The sequence below is a fragment of the Macaca mulatta genome, chromosome 1 (assembly GCF_049350105.2).
Source record: "Macaca mulatta isolate MMU2019108-1 chromosome 1, T2T-MMU8v2.0, whole genome shotgun sequence".
Taxonomy (NCBI): domain Eukaryota; kingdom Metazoa; phylum Chordata; class Mammalia; order Primates; family Cercopithecidae; genus Macaca; species Macaca mulatta.
The window spans coordinates 214,701,940-214,726,139 of NC_133406.1; the positions used below are offsets into that span (position 1 = coordinate 214,701,940).

The 24,200-nt window shown below is 51.9% G+C and overlaps 1 protein-coding gene across 29 annotated transcripts in view; it reads left to right on the forward strand.

Annotated features, from left to right (window-relative positions):
• The first annotated feature begins 6,145 nt into the window (after positions 1-6,145).
• Positions 6,146-24,200, forward strand: part of UBXN11 (UBX domain protein 11) — a 44,739-nt gene continuing 26,684 nt past the window's right edge. For 5 of the 29 annotated variants that reach the window (XR_013405670.1, XR_013405667.1, XM_077968394.1 and 2 more), the window contains exons 1-8: positions 6,146-6,189; positions 11,139-11,244; positions 12,635-12,663; positions 13,329-13,427; positions 17,272-17,372; positions 17,847-17,901; positions 18,334-18,410; positions 20,983-21,109. Coding sequence is in view for 26 of the 29 variants with exons in the window: in XM_077968394.1 (XP_077824520.1) it covers positions 11,174-11,244; positions 12,635-12,663; positions 13,329-13,427; positions 17,272-17,372; positions 17,847-17,901; positions 18,334-18,410; positions 20,983-21,109 (559 nt within the window). In the remaining 3 variants the exon portion in view is untranslated. Of the gene's footprint in view, positions 6,190-10,880; positions 11,006-11,138; positions 11,265-12,634; positions 12,664-13,304; positions 13,428-17,271; positions 17,385-17,846; positions 17,902-18,333; positions 18,420-20,982; positions 21,110-24,200 lie in introns of all 29 variants that reach the window. The other 24 variants (XM_028837667.2, XM_015131881.3, XM_028837640.2 and 21 more) reach the window with 20 other exon arrangements.

A 24,200-nucleotide genomic window follows, 5' to 3' on the forward strand; every position in this document is an offset into this window, starting at 1 on the left:
CCTCAGGTGATCTGCCACCTCGGCCTCCCAAAGTGCTGGGATTACAGGCATGAGCCACTGTGTTCTGGCCTCATTCACTCTTTTAATTAATTTATTGACACCTACTGTGTGTCAGGCAAGATGAATGAGAGTCCTTTCCCCTGAGGAATTTATAGTTTAGCAGGGACACTCATACGAAAATCACAAAACTGAATAAGAAATGCTATAATGGGCCAAGCGTGGTGGTTCATGCCTGTAATCCCAGCACTTTGGAAGGCCGAGGTGGGCAGATCACCTGAGCTCAGGAGTTCGAGACCAGCCTGGCTAACTTGGTGAAACCGCAACTCTACTAAAAATACAAAAATTAGTCAAGCGTGGTTGTGCACGCCTATAATCCCAGCTACTTGGAGGCTGAGACAGGAGAATCACTTGAACCCAGAGGCAGAGATTGCAGTGAACTGAGATCCCGCCATTGCACTCCAGCCTGGGTGACAGAAAGAGATTTTGTCTCAAAAAAAGGAAATGCTATAATTGCAGCAGGACTTTCAGAGAGTGGAGTGTAGAGTGTGGTTCTGCTTGCAGGGGAGTGGGGATGAACCAGAGATGATTTCATCGGGGAGGGGACATTTGAACTTGTTGAAGGATGGAGTGGGAATTTTCCCAAATGGAAAAGGCAAGAGAGGATATTCTCATTGGAAGGAGAGGCCAGAACGTAGGGAAGAACATGACGGTTTCGGGAACATGAGAAAGGCCAAACCCAAAATAGGAGGGCTCTAAATATCCAGCTAAGCTGTAGATGATGAGGGCTTCGTCTAAGGTGGTGGTGATGTGGGTGGAGAAGGGGGAAGGTGGAAGAGATAGCTAGATTTGTATTCTGCTAAAGAGACTTGGAGGAACTCTTTCTCCTCATTATTTACCTCTTACTTCCTGAGCTGGTAGAACTCAATAAACTCTTTAACCTCAGAGGGGTCATAACTGATAAGGGTCTTTCAGGAAATGACCTAAAAGCAAAGCAGACTCTGTCTGCTTTCAAGAATAGAGACTTCTGGCCAGGTGCGGTGGGTCACACCTGTAATCACAACGCTTTGGGAGGCCGAGGTGGGCGGATCATGAGGTCAGGAGTTCGAGACCAGCCTGACCAACATGGTGAAACCCCGTATCTACTAAAAATACAAAAAATTAGCTGGGCATGGTGGCACGTGCCTGTAATCTTAGCTACTCGGGAGGCTGAGGTGGGAGAATCGCTTGAACCCGGGAGTCAGAGTTTGCAGTGAGCTGAGATCGTGCCACTGCACTCCAACCTTTGTAACAAGTGTGAAAATCCATCTCAAAAAAAAAAAAAAAAAAAAAAATAGACTTCTGCCGGGCGCGGTGGCTCACGCCTATAATCCCAGCACTTTGGGAGGCTGAGGCAGGTGGATCATGAGGTCAGGAGTTCAAGACCAGCCTGGCCAACATGGTGAAACCCCATCTTTACTAAAAAATACAAAAAAATTAGCTGGGCATGGTGGTGGGCACCTGTAATCCCAGCTACTCGGGAGGCTGAGGCAGAGAATCGCTTGAACCCAGGAGGTAGAGGTTGCAGTGAGCTGAGATCACGTCACTGCACTCCAGCCTGGGCAACACAGTGAGACTCCATCTCAAAAAAAAATTAATAATAATAATAGAGACTTCCAGAGCCATCTAGCCCCAGAGCTGGGGTCTACTTCCTCACCCTGCAGGTGGGGAAACAGGTCCAGAAAGAGCCTTGTTCAGGACCTCCCTCCTCCCAGGCCAGGACCCTTGTACCATCATCAGACAGTGAATATCCACCATTGGATGTGATCACGATGAGGCTGGGCAACCCCATCTCGGAAGTCCAGAGGGAATTTTTCCAGCTTGGAAGTGGTTGGATGGATCTCCAAGGCCCTCACAATACTCAAGTCTTGTGAGCCTGGAGACCTCAGAGATTTCCAGACCTTCTAAGATGTAGGAAGAGAAATATAGGTCAAAAAAAAAAAAAAAATCAGATGAGCTTAGACTCTTGGTTTCTTTTATAATTTTGTTTCTGAAAAACACCTCCTTTTTTTTTTTTTTAAAAAAGACAGAGTCTGGCTCTGTCGCCTAGGCTGGAGTGCAGTGGTGCAATCTTGGCTCACTGCAACCTCCACCTCCCAGGTTCAAGCAATTCTCCTGCCTTAGCCTCCCAAGTAGCTGGGATTACAGGCGTCCACCACCGTGCTCTGCTAATTTATTTATTTATTTTTTCTTTTTTTGAGATGGAGTCTTGCTCTTATTGCCCAGTCTGGAGTGCAGTGGCGCGACCTCGGCTCACTGCAACCTCCAACTGCCAGGTTCAAGCGATTCTCCTGCTTTAGCCTCCAAAGTAGCTGGGATTATAAGCACATGCCACCACACCTGGCTGATTTTTGTATTTTTAGTAGAGACGGGGTTTCACCATGTTGGCCAGGCTGGTCTCAAACTCCTGACCTTAGGTGACCCACCCACCTTAGCCTCCCAAAGTGCTGGGATTACACGCATGAGCCACTGCTCCTGGCTTAGTTTTTGTATTTTTTAGTAAAGACAGGGTTTCATCATTTTGGCCAGGCTGGTCTCAAACTCCTGACCTCAGGTGATCAACCCACCTCAGCCTCCCAAAATGTTGGGATTACAGGTGTGAAACACTGTGCCCAGTCAAAAACTCCTCCTTTTTGAGCTGGGCACAGTGGCGAGAGGGTATAGTCTCAGCTACTTGGGAGGCTGAGAGGCCTCAAGTAGGATCAGGAGGATCCCTTGAGCTCAGGAGTTCAAATTCAGCCTGGGCAACATACAGCCTGTCTCTAAAAATAAATAAATGAGCAAAGAAAGAAAAGAAAAACACCTTTTCAGAAGCAATAATGCAACAACATTATAGGAATTTTTAAAATAGTGTATATAGTTTTTTCAGTGTTGTCCCCACTCATGCTGAGGCCGGCGCCCCATTATGGGAAATTTAATTTGTACAATAATCCTAGGAGGTAGATTCTATTAGTATCTCTACTTTACAGGTGTGGACACTGAGACTGGTAGATGAAGTATCTTGAGCAGGAACAGCCAGCTATTAAGCGACAGAGCCCAGCCTCATAGAGTTGTTAAGTTATGCTGATTCACAGTGCAATGTATCCTCAACAAATGATAGCTATTATTATTTTCCAAGTTTCTCCAGTGAAATTGTATGTTTTTATAATAAGGCTGTGACTTCCCCAATAAATGTTATTTAAAAAAAAAAAATCAAACGAGCAGGGCGTGGTGGCTCACGCCTGTAATCCCAGCACTTTGGGAGGCTGAGGCGGGTGGTTCACGAGGTCAGGAGATCGAGACCATCCTGGCCAACAAAGTGAAACCCCATCTCTACTAAAAATGCAAAAATCAGCTGGGGGTGGTGGCATGTGCCTATAATCCCAGCTACTCAGAGGCTGAGGAAGGAGAATGGTGTGAACCGGAGAGTCGGAGATTGCAGTGAGCTGAGGTCACGCCACTGTACTCCAGCTTGGTGACAGAGTGAGACTCTGTCTTGAAAAAGAAAAAAAAAATCACTCGACTTGGGGCCGGGCGCAGTGGCTCATGCCTGCAATCCCAGCACTTTGGGAGGCTGAGGTGGGCGGATAACGAGGTCAGGAGATGGAGACCATCCTGGACAACATCGTGAAACCCCGTCTCTACTAAAAATACAAAAAAATTAGCTGGGCGTGGTGGCGCGTGCCTGTAGTGCCAGCTACTCTGGAGGCTGAGGCTGGAGAATCTCTTGGACCAGGGAGGTGGAGGTTATGCCGAGCCGAGATCGTGCCACTGTACTCCAGCCTGGTGACAGAGCAAGACTGTGTCTCAAAAACAAACAAACAAACAAACAAAAACAACTGGCCTGCCAGGTTAGAGGGCTCCCATTTTCCTTCCAGGAACTAGATGTTTGCTGAGTGTCTGCCTGCTGCGGAATCTCCAGCCAGGCCCTGGGTGGGAAGAAGGGATGGGGTAAATCCTGGTGCCTGGGTAAGCCACTCATGATCTGGTTCTTGCTGAGGCACGAATCAGAGGGCAGAGCACAGCAGGGCTCATGAGGCCAGAGCTCCTGCTTCCCACGCTTGCTTATCTCCCAGAGCAAGGTGACAGCATGAAGTTGTTACTCTCCCTGACCATGGGTCCAACCCCAAAAAACACTTGGCCCCAGCATGATCTCAGTCTTTCTCATCTTCATATACCTAAAACCTGAGAAAACTTTCTGGGAGCAGCTCAGCAACAAGAGAGCTCCTCCTACCTCCACTCTCCAGTCACACTTTCTGCCCAGACTACTCCCTTGGCAGTAGGTCTGTACTACCTGCTTCGTCAGCTTATCTATGCCTGCCTTGTTTACCAGAGTGAAAGTTTCTAGGAAGAGCATGGAGTCTTGAGGCTGACCGTTCTGGGTTTGAATCCACTTCTGCTTCCTGCCTTTATAATCTTATGCAAGCCACTGTACTACCCTGAGCTTCAGTTTTCTCATTTGTAGGTTTCTTTTTTCTTTTTCTTTCTTTCTTTTCTTTTCTTTTTTTTTTTTTTGAGACGGAGTTTCGCTCTTGTTGCCCAGGCTGGAGTGCAATGGGGTGATCTCAGCTCAACGCAACCTCCACCTCCTGGGTTCAAGCGATTCTCCTGCCTCAGCCTTCCTGAGTAGCTGGGATTACAGGCATGAGCCACCATGGCTGACTAATTTTGTATTTTTAGTAGAGACGGGGTTTCTCCATGTTGGTCAGGCTGGTCTTGAACTCCCGACCTCAGATGATCCGCCTGCCTCAGCCTCCCAAAATGCTGGGATTACAGGCGTGAGCCACTGTGCCGGGCCCTCATCTGTAAATTTCATGTTACCATTTGACTTGGAAGGCACTCAGTAGTGGTAGCTTTCTTTAGCTTCCAATTTGCATACAAAGAATGCCGTCCACTTTGGGAGGCAGAGATGGGTGGATCGCTTGAGCTCAGGAGTTTGAGACCAGCCTGGGCAACATGGCGAAACCCCGTCTCTACAAAAAAAAAAAAAAAAAAAATACAAAAACTAGCTGGGCATTGTTGTGCGCACCTGTAGTCCCAGCTACACTGGTGGCTGCGATGGGAGGATGGCTTGAGCCTGGGAGGCGGATGTTGCAGTGAGCAGAGTCTACCCTTCCCTGACAATGTGGTAGGCTAGAAAGTCAAATGGAAAAAAAAAAAAAAAAAAAAAGCACTCTGTGTTGTTCAGAGAAAGGGCTTTTGAACCTGGGCACCAAGAAGTGAGTGCCTGAGATCAGAACTCATAAACTGCCAGACCATCACAGCTGAAAGGGTGGAGAGATGATGATGATGATTAACAGCAGGAAACGTTTTTGAAAAAGTGCTCTCTACAGGTGTTTTTGTTTGTCTCGGCTTTCCCCTTTAAAATCGTGTACTTTGCAATATCTTATTTAATCCTCACGGCAACCCAGTGGGGGTGAGTATTATCACTGTTTTACAGATGTAAAAACTAAGGTGTATAAAGTGTCCAAGAACACACAGTCAGGAGCCAGGACTCCTAATTCCAGAGTTCGTGCTCTTAACTGCCTTTAGCTGCTTTGGTGACTGAGTCTAATCCAACAATTTTACAGATGAGGCTCAGGGAGGGGAAATTGTCTTACCCAACTTTTACGCAAGGGAAATAGAATTTGGGCCTCCCTTCCGGGCGCCAATCTGGACAAGGAATTATCACAGAAACTCAGATTTAAGAAACATTTATTAAGTAGTTGCATCATTGCAATCCATCCTCAAAGCAGCCTCCGCTAAGTATTATAGTACTTCGTGTTACAACACTGATCATATGGGGAAATAAGCTAAGAGGGATAATTCCCCCCAAGATCAATTTAGCAAAATAGCGGCACTGTCGGGATCACACATTCAGGTTCAGAGGCTTCCAGCAGTTTCAGCAACCTAATCCCAGGTTCCTCCTTCCTGCACCTGTGGGTATGAACGAACTCCCCCATCCCCGGACCTGGAGCCCGCTCAGAGCGGTGCATTCTGGGATTCGCCCGCGAAGAATGCCGACTCTTTGGGCCAATAGAATCCGAGCATAGGCGACTGTATCCACCTTCGCTGTCTGCAGGTTGCTCAGGCCTCCCTCAAACTAGCCAATGAGAAGTGCACGGGTCCTGGTCGCCTAGGAAACCGCGTGACAACAAGATGGCGGCGCCGCGGGACGGCTAGCGGCCCTGCGTGGTGAGTCTGGCCCAAGACTTTTCTGCCCCTAGAGTCCTCTCGCAGGCTGGAGCCCGAGCCCCTAGAGCCCCGTGGGCCTGCGAGCTCCGCGGCTCCCACAGGAGGGGTTCGGGACCCTGCTTACCATGATTACTCGTGGAGGGGGAAGGAGGCGACACGGCTTCCAGGGCTGGGTTAGGTCGTGATAGACGTCTCTCCCTAAACGCGTCCTGGGGGCATTAGGGAGTGACGGCTGGCTGCGGGCCGGACCGTGTCCCCGCCAGAGCTCTGGGCCCTGGGGATGACGGCTAGGCCGAGGAGGTGTGAAGAAGAATGTTGTGAGTCAACCACAGCACTGAGTTTGGTCCCAGAGATGTAGAGGCATGGTACACAGCTTTGCTCTCAGCCAGATCTGAAGTGGGTGACAACTCTGCGTTAAGGAGCTTTTGGCCTGAGGGGTAGTCACAGTCCTGCCCTTGGAAGCCCCAAAGTGAAGGAGGTAGACGACTCTGTCCTCAGGGCTCCCTAATCTGAAGGAGGAAGAGACACGCCCCTGCCCTCAGGAGTCCCCCCAAACGGAAGGGGAAATGCAGCCTTTGCCCTCAGGGTCCCCTGTAATCTGGGAGAAGATTAACCTGGAGACAATGTGTTGGATTGGACTGGAGTGACACTGGAAGTAGGGAAGTCAGTTGGGGGCCACGTGACAGCTCCCAGAATGGGCAGTGAGTTCCACTAGGATAGCTGACAGTGGGCATGGAAAGGGGCAGCTATGTGTGAGACAGTTTAACCTGCAGGGTTTGGTGTAAGAGGAAAGATGGCGTAAGAGGGAAGGAAGGAGAGAAAAATGCTGTGGTTGGGTGATGGGGTCCCATTAAGAAGGGGGAAGGGGAGGAAGTGAGTTTGACGAAGATGTTGAATTTGGTTTAGGAGTTTTTTGTCTTTTGTTTTTCCCCCTGTGACAGCTTTATTGCGATATAATTCACGTACTACATACTTCACTCCTTTAAAGTGTAAATTTCAATCGTTTTTAGTATATTTTAGTATATATTCCATTTATATGAAATGTGCAGTATGGGCAAGTCTATAGAACAGAAAGTAGATTTGTGGTTGCCTAAGACTGGCTGGGAAAAGGGGTGGGGGCTGGAGAGTAAGTGGTGACTGCTAGAGGGTACAAGGTCTTTTTAGGCTGATGAAAATGTTCTAAAATTGTGGTGATGGTAGTACAGCTCTGTGAATATACTAAAAACTTAAATTTACACTGTAATAAGGTGAAATATGTGAATTATATCTCAAAGCTGTTTTATGAAAAAGGTTGCATACTGTATAATTACATTTATGTAACTTTTTTGAAGTAATATAGAGATGGGCCGGGCGCGGTGGCTCACGCCGGTAATCCTAGCACTTTGGGAGGCTGAGGTAGGAGAATTGCTTGAACCTGGGAGGCAGAGGTTGCAGTGAGCCGAGATCGCGCCATTGCACTCCAGCCTGGGCAACAAGAGCAAAACTCTGTCTCAAAAAAAAAAAAAAAAAAAAAAAAGAGGCCGGGCGCGGTGGCTCAAGCCTGTAATCCCAGCACTTTGGGAGGCCGAGACGGGAGGATCACGAGGTCAGGAGATCGAGACCATCCTGGCTAACACGATGAAACCCCGTCTCTACTAAAAAATACAAAAAAATAGCCGGGCGAGGTGGCAGGCGCCTATAGTCCCAGCTACTCGGGAGGCTGAGGCAGGAGAATGGCATAAACCCAGGAGGTGGAGCTTGCAGTGAGCTGATATTCGGCCACTGCACTCCAGCCTGGGCAACAGAGCGAGACTCCGTCTCAAAAAAAAAAAAAAAAAAAAAAAAAAAGAAAAAAGGAAAGAAAATAAAAAGAAAATTAGAGATGGAAAATAACGTACTGGTTGCCAGTGGTTAGGGCTGGGGGAGGGGTGCAGGATGGGTGTGACTATAAAGAGGGCCATGCGGAAGATCTTGGTGGGGCTAGAATAGTTCTATATTTTGATTGCAGTGGTAGTTACCCATGTAACTTGACCTATGTGATTTAATCTACCCATGTGATCAAACAGCATAGAACTATACATACAAACTGTAGAAAAAATGTCAATTCCTGATTTTATTTTATTTTATTATTTTTTTTTTGAGACGGAGTCTCGCTCTGTCCCCCAGGCTGGAGTGCAGTGGCGCGATCTTGGCTCACTGCAAGCTCCGCCTCCGGGGTTCACGCCATTCTCCTGACTCAGCCTCCTGAGTAGCTGGGACTACAGGCGCCCGCCACCGCGCCCGGCTAATTTTTTGTATTTTTAGTAGAGACGGGGTTTCACCGTGGTCTCGATCTCCTGACCTTGTGATCCGCCCGCCTCGGCCTCCCAAAGTGCTGGGATTACAGGCGTGAGCCACCGCGCCCGGCCTAATTCCTGATTTTAATATCATACTGTAGTTATATAAAATCTAACTATTGGCTGGGCACAGTGGCTCATGCCTGTAATCCCAACACTATGGGAGGCCAAGGTATGTGGATTCACGAGGTCAAGCATTTGAGACCAGCCTGGCCAACATAGTGAAACCCTGTCTCTACTAAAAATACAAAATTAGCTGGGTGTGGTAGCATACACCTGTAATCCCAGCTACTTGGGAGACTGAGGCAGGAGAATCACTTGGACCCAGGAGGCAGAGGTTGCAGTGAGCTGAGATCGCGCCACTACACTCCAGCCTGGGTGACAGAGCGAAACTCCATCTCAAAAAACAAAACAAAAAAATGTGTTGAGGGGAGCTGGGTAGAGGATACAAAGGATCTTTCTGTACTATTTTCCTAATTTCCTGTGAATCTATAATAACTTTCAAATAAAAAGCTAAAATATAAGTGAAAAACAAACTGAAGAGTTAGCTGGCCAAGGGAAGGGTGCAGGTAGGGGTGGGGAGACCATTCTGGGAGTGGGGGGGTTGAGGTCGAGGCAGGCGGGATACAAGTGCATTTGAGATATTGCTAGCAGTTCCGGTGGCTCAAGTGTGGGAGGCGGCAAGATGGGAGATGAGGTCAGGAGACATAAGCAGGGACCAGGTCACCTATATCAAGGAATTATGAACTTTTTTTTGAGATGGAGTCTTGCTCTGTCACCCAGGCTGGAGTGCAGTGGCGCAATCTCTGCTCACTGCAACCTTCGCCTCCTGGGTTGAAGCGATTCTCCTGCCTCAGCCTCCTGAGTAGCCGGGATTACAGGTGCCCCCCACCATGCCCGGCTAGTTTTTGTATTTTTAGTAGAGATGAGGTTTCGCCATGTTGGTCAGGCTGGTCTTGAACTCTTGACCTCAGATGATCCACCCTCCTCCGCCTCCCAAAGTGCTGGGATTACAGGCGTGAGCCACCACGCCTGGCCAGAATTTTGAATTTTTTTCCCTAGGTGAGAAATGCTGGAATTATAGGCATGAGCCACCACTCCCGGCCTGCTTTATGTTTTAAGAAGATCTCTCTGGAGCACATGGGAACTAATGAAGGGAGCCATGAGGGGCTCTCAGACTTGGCCATACAACCCATGAGGCTGCCCAGAAGGGCAGGGGGCTGGGGCAGGGTGGGGGTGAAGAAACTCTGGGCCTGATCCTTGAGGAGGGCTCCTTCCAAGGAAGGGGCAGGTCATGATTCTCAAACTCTGCAGTGAAGGCATTGGAGGCTGCCTCCAGGCAGCATGGATTCCCTTGCTGACTGGCTTCAGAAGTAGGGCTGAGGCCAGAACCAGACATTTTCAAAGTGGAGCTTGCTTGGATTTGTCCTAAAAAATTTGATCCAGGCCAGGTGCGGTGGCTCATGCCTGTAATCCCAGCATTTTGGGAGGCCCCCGAGGCCGAGGCGGGTGGATCACCTAAGGTCATTTACTGAATAGAGTAGTAGCCTTCGATTATGTCCCTCAGGTGCACTCCTCTTTCCAGAAGGAAGAGGGAATGAAAGGAAACTAACATGTAGGAGTGCCTCCTGTGGCAGCAACAGCAAAAACAGCAGCAGCCCCAACTCACATTTTTCAGTGCTTTGAGCTTGGCGCTGGGCTAGACCTCTGTTACCTCTGAATCTGCTCAGAACACTGCCTGTGCCAGTACTGTTACCCCCATTTTATACTAAAAGAAACTGAGGATGGGTTACTCCAGTGAGTGGCAAAACCTGGCATCTTAACCTTGGCGTCACCTGGACTGTGTCTTTTTTTTTTTTTTTTTGAGATGGAGTTTCGCTCTTGTTGCCCGGGTTGGAGTGCAATGGCGCAGTCTCGTCTCATTGCAACCTCCCCACCTCCTGGGTTCAAGCGATTCTCGTGCCTCAGCCTCCCAGGTAGCTGAGACTACAGGTGCATGCCACCACGCCCAATTAATTTTTGTATTTTTAGTAGAGATGGGATTTCACCATGTTGGACAGGCTGGTCTCAAACCACTGATCTCAGGCAATCCACCCACCTCGGCCTCCCAAAGTGCTGGGATTACAGGCGTGAGTCACCGAGCCCGGCCCACATAGACTGTGTCTTGATTGAATCCTGCCTGTGGGTTGCCCTCTCTGGCTCTGAGATGTTGGTAGTGGCACCAGGTTTCTGGTGGAAGGGAAGGAGACACTTGGGCTTTGTGTCACCCAGCTGGCTAATGGACGGACAGCCTCCTGGGTGGTAGCATTTTCAGACTCTAAGTTTGGGAAAGTTCCAGGCTTCTGACTCATTTCTGCATCCCATCCACCCTCACAGTCCTTTCCCAAGAACCACCAGGCCAAAGGTCTCACAGTTCAGAGTAGAGAGCCGTATACCCAGAGGAGCAGGCAGATAACAGAAACTTCCAGAAACCTCTGTGGGGACAGTGGAAGCGGCAAAAGGTACTGCAGCCTAGACAGTGCTTCCCATTAGGAAGAGTAGCCAGGGATGTGGAAACTTCAGACTACCCCCTGGGATTGAAGCCCTGAGTCCATCCCCTCTGTCCCCAAGGGCTGACTTCCTGCATTCCTCTAGGGAGTTCCTGACAGCTGGATTCTAGAAGTAGAACTATGAGCTCACCTTTGGCCTCCCTTAGCAAGACCCGGAAAGTGCCCCTGCCCTCGGAGCCTGTGAATCCTGGGTAAGGAGCCAGCCTCAGGGGTCTTTCTGTCCCTGCCTTCCATCCTTCCATGGCCAGAGGACAATGACTCCTAGTGTCTTGGGGAATACAAATAAGGGCCACATAGCCTTCTCTGACCACTGTCTTTTTCTTTATACCTTCTTCTGGGGTGCCCAGCTTTGGATCTGAGCATAAACTGGGTTGTGCTTTTAATAAGGTATGGGCCCTGGAGGAGTGGCTTGGCATCCCATCTGTTCATTCACTGTTCATTGATTAATTCTGCAAACACAGATGGTGTATGGACGTATCCTGGGCCAGGCCCTGTTTGGGGTTCTCAGTAAAGGGAATCTTTTACATCTGTCTTGCACTTTCATGTTTTCAAAACATTTTTTACCTCTCTTCCTTCTTGCTTTTCGGAATACCACTTTGAGTCTTTTTTTTTTTTTTTTTTTTTTTTTTGAGACGGAGTCTCGCTCAGTCGCCCAGGCTGGAGTGCAGTGGCCAGATCTCAGCTCACTGCAAGCTCCGCCTCCCGGGTTTATGCCATTCTCCTGCCTCAGCCTCCCAAGTAGCTGGGACTACAGGCGCCTGTCACCTCGCTCAGCTAGTTTTTTGTATTTTTTAGTAGAGACGGGGTTTCACTGTGTTAGCCAGGATGGTCTCGATCTCCTGACCTCATGATCCACCCGTCTCGGCCTCCCAAAGTGCTGGGATTACAGGCTTGAGCCACCGCGCCCGGCCTTTTTTTTTTTTTTTTTGAGAGCATGTCTCGCTCTGTTGCCCAGGCTGTGGATTGCAGTGGCATGATCTCAGCTCACTGCATCCTCTGCCTCCCAGGTTCAAGCGATTCTCCTACTTCAGCCTCAGTAGCTGGGACTACAGGTGCGTGCCCCAACGCCTGGCTAATTTTTTGTATTTTTAGTAGAGACGAGTCTCACTGTGTTAGCCAGGATGGTCTCGATCTCCTGATCTCGTGATCTGCCCACCTCGGCCTCCCAAAGTGCTGGGATTACCAGCACTCTAGGTGTGAGCCACTGCGCCTGGCCCCACTTTGAGTCATTCTAAGGCCTAGAAGATTCAGAGAGGTTAAGCAACAGGCCTCACAGCCTTTGCAGAGCAGAGCTGGGGCTGAACTCGTGGGCTTTGCAAGCCTTGTAGTCTTCCCACTAAGACTCTGCTCTTCACCCCTTCCCCATCCTTCTCCACTGGGCAAAGTGAGTCATGTTGAAGCCTGTCCCTTGTCTCACCCCAGGCTGGGGCTGGGATTTGGGGCTGGAAGTCCTCAGGAGGTAGAGGCCCCGCTTCCATCTCTTTGAGTTTTGACTGAAGTCCGGTGCCCAGAGCCTTATCCCTGGTATCATTCCAGGGGCCCTAACTTATATTTCTTCCTTCCTCCTGCCTGGGTTTCCAGGAGGCGAGGAATCCGCATCTACGGGGATGGTAAGTGTGCCCTGCCCTCATGCCCTCTTCGCCTCTCATGTGCTCGCACCTCCTACAGTTGGGCCAATGGAGAGAAATCACAAGGCCCTTGTCAGCTGGAGCAGCGGCCTACATTGTGTTATCTGCAGCTCCCACACTGTCCTCTCTGAGGGCTGGGCTTCCCTCCTGGAAGCTCTCAGATTAGGAGGCCCCATACCCTTGGCACAGTTGTTGCCACTCACATTCGAACCCCTTGACCCACTGTGGGACTGGCCAGTGTGTGCCTAGAAACCACGTGGGGGCCAAGAGATTACCCAGCCCAGGGGTCGGGATCCCAGTCCACCTTCCCCCTCCAGCCTCTTCCAGCATGACAGCCGTTTCTCCCAAGAGGCCTGTGCACACATTGCCACCCTGACTCCTGTAGCTCAGGCCTTTGGATCCCCACCCCCCAACACCCCACCATAGCATTGGCATTGGCTATGCAGGTCCCTCTGGGAGCAGAACTGGAAGAACTACAAGAACAGCCCCATTCTGGTTGGGTCCTTGCTCCCCAGCCTTGTGAATTCTCTCTCCTCAAACTCCCTGGGGCATACTGCATAGGCTGCGTCACACTGGCCAGGGCCCAGGGCGTGAGTTTCCTCTGGGCCTCGGCCCCAAAGCAGTGACTTGGGCATCCCTGTCTGCAGAAGATGAGGTGGACATGTTGAGTGATGGGCGTGGCTCAGAAGAAAAGATCTCAGTCCCTTCCTGCTATGGCGGCATAGGTGCCCCTGTGAGTCGGCAAGGTGAGAGCAGAGGCCCGAAGGGTCTGGGTCCTGGCTGCAGGAGGGGGCCCCAGAGAAAGAGCAAGGCCTGGGGAGGCATGGCCCTTCCTCTCGCCTGTTTGGTCTGAGGAAGCTGCTCCCACTCCTGGCTGACGGTGGCAGGGCCCTGGCTTTGCGTAAAGCCATACAAGCCCCACCCTTAGCTCAGGAGGCCTGGCCCAGCCCCAGCCCCAGGCCAGGCTGTGGCTGTAGTTGCCAGGTATGATATCAGTGGGCTCAGGATTCAGGGTCAGAGAGGGATAAAGAACCTGAGGGTAGAGCTCAGCCTCCTGCTTCTGCAGGGCTCTGGCAAGGCGCAAAGTTGCCTGGACAGTCCACTTAGCTTGGCAGAGGGCTGTGGCAATGCTGAGCTCATGGAGGCACCTAAAGTGGGATGAAGCTGATCAGGGTGGCTTCCCAGAGAGGGGATTTAGCAAGTCCGAGAAAAGGGGAGACATGGGCAGGCAGGGATGAGCTGTGCAGAGTGCTGGGCGGGATCTGGGGATGCTGGGGATGAGGTTAGAACTTTCCACTAGCTCACTAGCTGTAGTATCTTGAGCAAGCAACTTTGCATCTCTCTGTCTCTTGGGGCCTCCTCTGTGAAGTGGGCATGGGAACAGCGAGGGCAGCATGTTGGGAGGATTCGATGAGATGCTCCTCGGTGGAAGGCCCCTGGCCAGTGCTTGTTACATGGGGTCCTCAGCGTGGTGGCTGCCCATAAGGAGGCCAGCCACAGGGAAGGGCCTGATGATCCTCCACCAGGCCCCCTCCATTTTACCGGCAGAGGGGATTGAGGTGGAAAAGGAGACAGGAAGAGCCTGGCCTAAGGTCCTGCAGCCAATTCATCACAAAGCCAGGATCTCCTATACCCTGACTAGGGTCAACTTTCTTTTTTATTTTATTTTTTTTTTGAGACAGGGTTTTGCTCTGTCATCCAGGCTGGAGTGCAGTGGTGTGATCACAGCTCACTGCAACCTCAGCCTCCCAGGCGCAATCAGTCCTCCTGCCTCAGCCTCCCAAAGTGCCGGGATTACAGGCATGAGCCACTGTACCCAGCCAGGTCACTTTCAGTAGTAACCATGGCAACCAGGTTCTCTCTTTGAAAAAGCTCCAGGTGTCCTCTCCCTGCTTTCCCCTGTCATCCCCTCCTCTCCCACTCCCAGTCAATATCTGTCCTTACCAAGGTAGATGAGGACTTGCCTGTCTTATTTTACTTTTCAGCCAGCAGCGTCCTCTACTGTCCACTGCTCCTTCCTTCTCAGTACCTCCACCAAGCTCTTAGGCACCAAGCTGCTGCCTCCCATTGCCGTCTGCTTCTAGGCTCTGCCTCTTAGCTATCATTACCACCTCCTTTTTTCCTTCAGTTTTTTTTTTTTTTTTTTTTTTGAGACGGAGTCTTGCTCTGTCACCCAGGCTGGAGTGCAGTGGCCGGATCTCAGCTCACTGCAAGCTCCACCTCCCGGGTTTACGCCATTCTCCTGCCTCAGCCTCCCAAGTAGCTGGGACTACAGGCGCCCGCCACCTCGCCCGGCTATTTTTTTGTATTTTTTAGTAGAGACGGGGTTTCACCGTGTTAGCCGGGATCGTCTCTCGATCTCCTGACCTCGTGATCCTCCCGTCTCGGCTTCCCAAAGTGCTGGGATTACAGGCTTGAGCCACCGCGCCCGGCCTTTTGTTTTGTTTTGTTTTTGAGACCGTCTTGCTCTGTTGCCCAGGCTGGAGTGCAGTGGTGCAAATCAGTACTTATTGCAGCCTCGACCTGCCAGGCTCAAGCAGTCCTCCCACTTCAGCCTCTCAAGTAGCCAGGACTATAGGCACACACCACCATGCCTGACCATGCCTGGCTCATTTTTGTATTTTTAGTAGAGACAGGGTTTTGCTATGTTGCCCAGGCTGGTCTCGAACTCCTGGTCTCAAGTGACTGCCCGCCTTGGCCTCCCAAAGTGCTGGGATTACGGGGGCGAGCCACCGCACCCGGGCCCTCAGCTTTTCAATGTGCTGTTCCGCTGGCCTGGACTCTCCTCTGTGTCCACTGTGCCCCAGTGAGCTCACCTGCACTCCGTGTGTAGACAGTTCCCAAATGTTTCTTTGTCAATTAAGATGCATTTAACTATAAGTCAAAGAAAACCCTTCCTCAACCAACAAGAACATTAAGGAAGTTTTGTTATTCCACATGCAAAGACGTCCTAAAGAGGCAGCTCCAGGGGTGTTAATTCAGTGACTCAGAGACATCATCGGGGGCTCAGGTTTCTCCATCTTTTCACTGAACCTGCCTTGACACGGCAGCCTCATGTGGTTGTAGGATGATGGCTGCGGTTCCTGTTTCATACATAGAAAGGACAGTATCTAGGGGAAGAAAAGGAAAAGGCCTGCTTCTTCCTGTATGTTTCTTTTTTTCTGTTTTCATACTTTTTTTTTCTTTTTTTGAGACAGAGTCTCTCACTCTGTTACCCAGGCTGGAGTGCAGTGGTGCGATCTTGGCTCACTGCAACGTCCGCCTCCTTGGTTCAAGTGATTCTCAAGTAACTGGGATGACAGGCATCTGCCACCACGCCCGGCTGATTTTTGTATTTTTAGTAGAGACAGAGTTTCACCATGTTGGCCAGGCTGGTTTTGGACTCCTGACTTCAAGTGATCCACCTGCCTCAGCCTCCCAAAGTGCTGGGATTACAGCCGTGAGCCACTGCACCCGGCCCATTCTCATACTTTTTTAATAAAAACTTTTATTTCCCATACTACACAGATGTAAAACTTTTTATTTTGAAAATATTTTAAGCATACAGGAAAGTTGAAATAATAATATAGCGAATACCATACGTTCTCCATCTGGATTCAACAATTATGTTCTTGAGTGTGGTGGCACATGCCTGCAGTCCCAGCTACTCAGGAGGCTGACTTGGGAGGATCACTTGATCCCAGGAGGCCGAGGCTGCAGTGAGCTGTGATTGCACTACTGCACTCCAGCCTGGGCAACAGAGCAAGACTGCATCTCTTAAAAAAACACAAAGATTAAAAGTGACATGGACATTTTGAAGAGTCCTGGCTACTGTTTTCTTTTTTTCTTTTCTTTTCTTTCTTTCTTTCTTTCTTTTTTTTTTGAGGCAGTTTTGCTCTTGTTGCCCAGGCTGAAATGCAATGGTGTGATCTCGGCTCACCGCAACTTCCGCCTCCCAGGTTCAAGTGATTCTCCTGCCTCAGCCTCCCGAGTAGCTGGGATTACAAGGCATGTGTTACCATGCCCGGCTAATTTTGTACTTTTTAGTAGAGACGGGGTTTCTCCATGTTGGTCAGGCTGGTCTTGAACTCTTGACCTCAGGTGATCCTCCCGCCTTGGCCTCCCAAAGTGCTGGGATTATAGGCATGAGCCACCGCGTGCCCGGCCCTGGCTACTGTTTTCTACAATGCCCTGCATTCTGACTTTATCTGGCAGTTTGCCTGTGGGGTAGTTGCCTCACTCCTCTATCTGCCATTTTGCCTACCACTGGACACTAGATTTGGAGGTTTGATTAGATTGAGGGTGAAATTTTTGGCAATGCTTCAGGATGATGTGGCCCATATGTTACACCACGTCCTTGTATATGTTGGACAAATTATTCGATCTCTCTGTGTCTCACTTTCCTAAACAGTTCATTTACCTCCTGGGTGTGTTTCAAGGATTGCAGGGGTTGATCTACATGAAGGGTTTAGAACAGTTCCTATGATGCCAGTGGGAGCTGCTGTCAGTACCTTCATTTCCATTCCTGGGACCCCTGTCCTCCTCCTTCCACCCTGACAACTCATCCTCAGCTCTAGGTCTTGGCCTCTAAAGACTTTATGTGCTTGGCAGTCCCTGCATCCCATGACTCGGAGCTGATGGCCTCCATGACGAGGAAGTTGTGGGACCTGGAGCAGCAGGTGAAGGCCCAGACTGATGAGATCCTGTCCAAGGTGGGGCCCCAGGTGGGAGAGGGCCAGGGGCCAGTCTGAGAGGTGGAGGGACTGGACTGGGGAGGCCAGGAGTTGGACTAGGGCAGGTGATTCTAGAACCATCTCCCCGACTGACCTGCCCAGTTTGAGGACCAGGTGTGGCCTGGACCTGATCTAGGTCCCTGTGACCTGAGCCGAGAGGCTGGGGGTTCCTCCCCTCAGCTGAGCAGGACCCAGTAGACCCTGGACTGGGTGACACAGCGGACTGCTGAGCAGAGCGCGGCACCCTCAGATGCGGGGGTCCTCAGGTGTGGGCCGTGCCTCTCCCCACCTCAGAGGAACTGCAAGGGTTATGTGAGGTCCAGGACAAGTGGCTGTGCCAAAGGGTGGCCGGGGCTTGCTGTTCCCCAGTGTCCAACGTAGGCAAAGCTCTGGAGTTTAGGCAGGGCTCTGGGAACCACAGGCCCTGTGCTCACCCTGTGCCTTACGCTATAGGATCGGAAGATAGCAGCCCTGGAGGACCTGGTGCAGACCCTCCAGCCACACCCAGGTAGGAGGTTCTTGGAGGGCTGACCTGCGCCCCCAGTCAGGCACCTCCCCTGGGCCTGGGGCTCCTGGAAGCTTGGACAATGGCTTCTGGCATCAAGAGCATCAAGCTGACTGCTTGGTGGGGTCTGGACAGCTGAGCCCACAGAGGGGCTGCAACATATCCAGGACGGTGCTGGAGTCACTCCGTGCCCTCCTACATGGGACTGAGTCCCATCTGAAGTGTGGAGGACAGGAGGCTCTGAGGGGAGTGGCAGCCTCCTAGAGCCCATCAAGGCACAGCCACAGGGTCAGGGGAGAGGCCAGAGAGGTGGGGAGCCAAGAGGCAGTTCTTGGGGGATCCCCAGAACAGCTTCTTCAGATGACCCTCAGGGCAGAGGTGACCTGGCAGTGTCTTGCTGGAGCAGCTGAAGTCTGTCCCTGTCTTTCCCTGAAGCTGAGGCAGCCCTGCAGCGGCAGGAGGAACTCGAGACGTTGTGCGTGCAGCTGCAGCGGCAGGTCAGGGAGATGGAGGTGAGAGAGGTGCGGCCCCAGGGGATGTGGGCAGCCAGCAGTCCCCAGCTCTGCATGGCATGCTCCTTAGGAACTCGGTCAGAGCCCACCTCTCTGAGCCTCTCCTCATCACATCCCAGCCAGGGACCCTGCCCTGCATTTCCCTACCCAGGACTGGCCCAGAATTTAAAGAGCCAGGGAGGTGTCTGGGGTTGGGGCACAGCCCTGCTTTTGGGCCCTCTGAACGTGCCTCTCCCCTGCTTAGCAGACCTCATGGCTCCCACTGGACTGAATTGCACAGTCCTCGCCGCGGCCTCTGCGTGCCTCTTCATGTTATCTTGAACCACTCTCCCCTCCAGCCACGAGGCCCTTCCTCCAGGTCTTTGACCACATGGAGCTGCTTCCCAACTCAGGGCGTTGGGCGGTGCTATTGCTGTTCCCTCTACTGAAGTGTTTCCCCACCTCCCCCAGGCCAGTTCTACTGGCCTCAGTCATATCCCCCGGGCCTCCTAGGCGGGTTTTCCATCCCATGCTTTCTCAGTGCCTCATCCTCTTCCCTTGTGGGATTCTGAACTCCACGAAGGAGGAAGCAGTATCCTCCTGTTTGTCACTGTGCACCCAGGACCTAGCACTGAATTGAAGCAATTTGCTGCCTCTGGCTGTGACTTCTGCTCACTGGGGACTCAGTGACCCCAGTCACCTTTCTTTCCCCCACTCACATAGCCATTCAAACAGCAAGGGAACTAGAGGGACATCAGGCACAGGGAAGGGTCCCAGGCACGCATGGGCCCTGCCAGAAGTTCTTCCTGGGATTCAGCCTCTCTCCCTCTCCACGCAGAATTGGATTCCAAAGTCCCAATCTAATTTAAAACCTTGGCAGCAAACCTCCCGGTGCAGCTGAGAGCCCTTCCCTCTCCAGGCTGTTCATACCTGGGCTTGTCCCGGAGCAGTAGCCACAGGCGGTGAGGGCTGTGCCAGAGCCTCGGGGCAGGGGCATGACTGCCCTTGCAGGCATCTCAGCCACACAGTTACCACATCATTCATTTAACAGCCTCGTCTGGAGGATCTGCCTGGGGCAGGCCTGGGGCAGAACATGACCAAGACAGACATGGTCCCTGCCTGCATGAGGCTGCCAGTCTGTGGGGAGGGGAACAAATGAATACACAGGTACAGAAGTACAGAGAGTGCTGTGACTTGATGAAATGGGTGATACCACAGACGCAAGTTGGGGGACCACCTGTGGGGGTGACATTGGGCATGATGTCTGGTGAATGAGGAGGGGGTGGGGTAAGAGGATCCAGGTTTAGAGGGGAAAGGTGCCACTTCCCACCACATAACTTGGCTTGTGGTCGGTGGCTGTGTGGAGGAAGGAGAAGAACGGGAAGAGAGAAGAGGTCGTAGGGCCCTCATCACATTGGAGCCGCCCGTGGTGCTGACTGGATCCTGTCCTGAAAAAAATGGGAAGCCATTGGAAGGCTTCAGTTTGAGAGGTGGCGTGACGAAAAGACCACCCTGCTATGTGGGGGTGGGTGGTGCGGGTGAGGAGAGGACAGGGGAAGGCAGGCGCCGCCCCTGGATTGTCCAGGAGAAAGATGACGGTGGCTTGAACTAGGGTGGTGGCAGCAGATGGAGCCCAGCAGATGGGTTCCAGGCTGCATTGGAGGGGACACCACAGGCCTTGCGGGTCATCCTGGAGGAATGGGCCACAGAGGATTCTCAGGTGGAGGGGGTGCCATTTCCAGAGACAGGAAAACCTGGCGCGGGGAGAGGTCTGAAAGGGGGGTGGGAGCCATGATCATTAGACATCCAAGTGTAGACGGTTGGAAATGTGAGTCTGGAGCTTGGGTGAAATCTGCATAAATACAAATTTGGGTTCTGTTGTATATGTTTGGGAGAGCGTGTGGATGGAGCTGGGCCCTCACGAGTTGGTGTTGGATAGGAAGGGGAAATGATGAAGGAATCTGGAAAGGAACAGCCCGGGAGATGGGAGGAAAACTAGCAGATGGTGAAAGATAAAGACAGAAACGTGCCCGTGCGCTTGGCAGCGGGTAGGTTGGTGGTGGCAGCACCTTGAGCAGTTTCAGAGAGGTGTGGCGATGGAGCCAGGTTAGAGTGGCTTGAGAAAAGAAGTGGGGGTGTGGATGTGTAGACAGTCCAGAAGTTTCCTGTGGCAGAGGGGACATGTGGCCAAGCCCTAGGGAGGCTGGCACATGGTTCACATCCCTCAGCCCTGCCTCCTCCTCACACTTGGGCCAGGCCACATGGTTCCTGCAGCAAGGAGGCCGACCTTACCAAGCCCTCGCGTGGGCCGGGCACTGGCGGGCGTGAGCTTACTTGAGCCCTCCTCACAAGCTTAGGTGGCAGGAACTGTCATCTCCATTTTATTAGAGGAGTCATCTCAGGCTCTAGGGGCTGAAGCAGCTTTCCAAGGTCACAGCCAGGAAGTGGCAAGATCCCCCCACTCATCCCTCTGTTGGGTCAGCTCTGAGGGCCCCATCGCCTGCAGACTGAGGCTGGGCTTTGGGACGACGCTCTTTCCCTGGGATGGGGCTGAGCTGACGGTGCCCCTGCGTCTCCTGCTTCTTTCTCACAGCGGTTCCTCAGTGACTATGGCCTGCAGTGGGTGGGCGAGCCCATGGACCAGGAGGACTCAGAGAACAAGACAGTCTCAGAGGATGGCGAGAGGGACTGGATGACAGCCAAGAAGTTCTGGAAGCCAGGTAGAGCAGGTTGTCTGTCCCAGGCCCTCTTCAAAAGGAATTCTCCACGAGTTTGCTGCTGGCCGGCAGCTCCCCAGAGGCTCATCTCATTCATACCTGGGCCCCTGACTTGAGTCGCCCTGAGAGCCCACACCTTGCACCTGACACAATGCGGGAGTGGCCTCAGCCTCCATCACTGACCACTTAACCTGCTGGCCTGCTTCTCCCCGGTCCCCACTCTGCTCTCGCTCATCTGTCAGAGACCTCATTTGCCTCTGGTTACATAGTCTACAAAATGCCACTCTAGAAGCTGTTGCTGTTTAAAAAAAAGCAATCCTTCTGTTCCGGAAGCTGCTCCCAAATTCTCAGGCTTGGCCTCCCTCTCCAGGTTCACTTATGGCCCTTGGAACCCACCTGGTTCTGTGGGCCCCACTGTGTCTTTTTTTTTTTTTGAGATGGAGTCTCGCTCTGTCACCCAGACTGGAGTGCAGTGGCACGATCTTGGCTCACTGCAACCTCTGCCTCCCAGGTTCAAGCAATTCTTCTGCCTCAACCTCCTGAGTAGCTAGGATTACAGGTGTGCGCCAACACACCCAGCTAATTTTTGTATTTTTAGTAGAGACGGGGTTTCACCATGTTGGCCAGGCTGGTCTCTAACTCCTGACGTCTTGATCTGCCGGCCTCCCAAAGTGCTGGGATTATAGGCTAGAGCCACCACGCCCGGCCTACTATGTCTTATTTTTAACTTGACTGCTAATATCTAGAGGGATTCCTCCCACAGTCCCCTCCTGTAGACCCACAGATTTGGGTCCATAGAACTGGCCATTTCTGAAAACCAGGCCCATTCTCTTCAAAGAATGGGAATTGTCACCCAAAAGTTGATTCTCCAGGCTCTAGAGTCAGGCACGCCTGCGCCCTCAACTTGATCCCACCTCGTATCCCTGGTGTGACTTGGGCAGGTGACCTCTATTCACTTCATCAACAAAACAGGAGTGTTTTCCTTCCCTGGGAGTTACCAGGAGCAAATGAGTTAAACGCAGAGTGCCTAGCTCTGGCCTCGCTCGCAGCCATTGTTGTTTCCAAAGTCTGAGGGCAGGGGTGGTCACAGGAGCACAGCTTCCACGGGGCCCATGTGGAAGATGATGGCACCTTTTTGGTTTCCTGTTTCCTGTTAGGTAAAAACCCAGACTCCAAACATGAGAATCCTGCCTCCTGTTTAGGCCTGGGCTCTGGCCAGATCCCCCCAAATCTCAGGGTGCAACGCCCTCACTGCTTGTTCTGAAAAAAACATCACTTCCCATTTTTGTGCCATTTGCAGCTTTCTTTTCTTTTGTTTCTTTTTTTTTTTGAGATGGATTCTCGCCCTGTTGCCCAGGCTGGAGTGCAGTGGCACAATTTCAGCTCACTGCAACCTCTGCTTCCTGGGTTCAAGCGATCCTCCTGAGTAGCTGGGATTACAGGCACCCACCACCACACCCGGCTAATTTTTGTATTTTTAGTAGAGACAGCGTTTCACCATGTTGGTCAGGCTAGTCTTGAACTCCTGAGCTCGTGGTCTTCCCGCCTCAGCCTCCCAAAGTGCTGGGATTACAGGCGTGAGCCACCGCGCCCAGCCATTTGCAGCTAGCTTTCAAAGCATTTTCTTTTTTTTTTTCTTTTTCTTTCTCTCTTTTTTTTTTTTTTGAGGCAGGATCTCACTTTTGCCTAGGCTGAGTATAGTGGCACAATCATGGCTCACTGCAGCCTCAACCTCCTGGGCTCAAGTGATCCTCCCACCTCAGCTGTCTGAGTAGCTGGGACTGCAGGCATGTGCCACCACACCCAGCTGATTTTCTTTATTTTTTGTAGAGACGAGGTCTCGCTACGTTCCCAAGGTTGGTCTTGAACTCCTGGATGCCAGTGATCCTCCTGCCTCAGCCTCCCAAAGTGCTGGGATTACAGTTGTGAGCCACTGTGCCATGCCAGCATCTTCATAGCCTTGACAGGGGCCAGGAGTTACTCCATTTCACAGATGGGTAAAGGGAGGCACTTAAGGAGTCTGTGGACTCATTATTCAGGGAAGAGGGGCAAGACTTAAGGCTGACAGCCCACTGGAAGACAGTTGGTCACTGAGGCAGAAGATGAGATGATGCCCAGCTTGAGGGTGGGGATGGTGAGAAGGGATGGGCAGAGAGATTTAGGTAGAATCCGTGGCCTTGGTGTCTTTACGTGAGGGAGAGGACTGGAGCAGTCAGGGATGACCCGAGGGAGCACAGCTGTGGGAAAGATGCCGAGTCCATTTGGGACAGAGCAAAGCTGGGGGCTGTGCGGCCCCTGTGATGCTGCACATCATAGGGGTGTCGTGGGGGGAGTTCTCGAGGGACCCCTGGCATGAGTGAGAGGTAAGGCCCTATCAGGTGGCTGCAGGTGCTCTAAAAATGTCTATCCTGGGTCTAGGCCAGAGGCTGACAAGTGCCGCACCCTAGACCCTGCCTGGCAGGCTGGACACAGGCTTCAGGTAGGCCTGCCATCTTGTTGCAGGGCAGCCTTCCTCCTGGCCAGGGGGACCTCCGTGCTCCTTTCCAGATGACTGGTTTCTGGACCCGGCTCTGTGGATTCCTACTCTGCCCTGTTTGGTTGGTTGTGCGCTGAGTGCCTCCAGTCAAAATAACTTGTGAAAAACCCTGCCCTCCATCTTGGAGGCCCTGGCCACACATGTGGCCCCTCTGTGCGTTCTCTTCCTTCTTTTGCTTTTTAAATTTTTTCAGCATGGGAGGGGCCTTGATTCGGCGCTTTCTGCCAGATGAATGATGTTTTTCATCGCTAGCAGCTTCTGTTCCTGGGACATCTCTCTCTCCTGCGTCCCCATTCCTCTCTCCCCAGGTGCCAACCTGCTCCTGCCCAGGAGCCTCAGGCTCACAGCCCGGCCCCCGCTGGCCTGATGCTCGGCTGATTGCTCTGCTCTCCCTCTGTTGGAGAGGCTCCTACGGGCGCTGGGGTGGAGGCCCATGGAGGGTGAGCCAGGGCCGTCTGTACCGAGCCAGGGGGATGATCAAACTTTCTGGAGCCTGAGACTCTTAGGGAGGAGGGCTGGTGGGGCCATTAAGGGGCTTGGCCTCAGGCTGGATCGCTC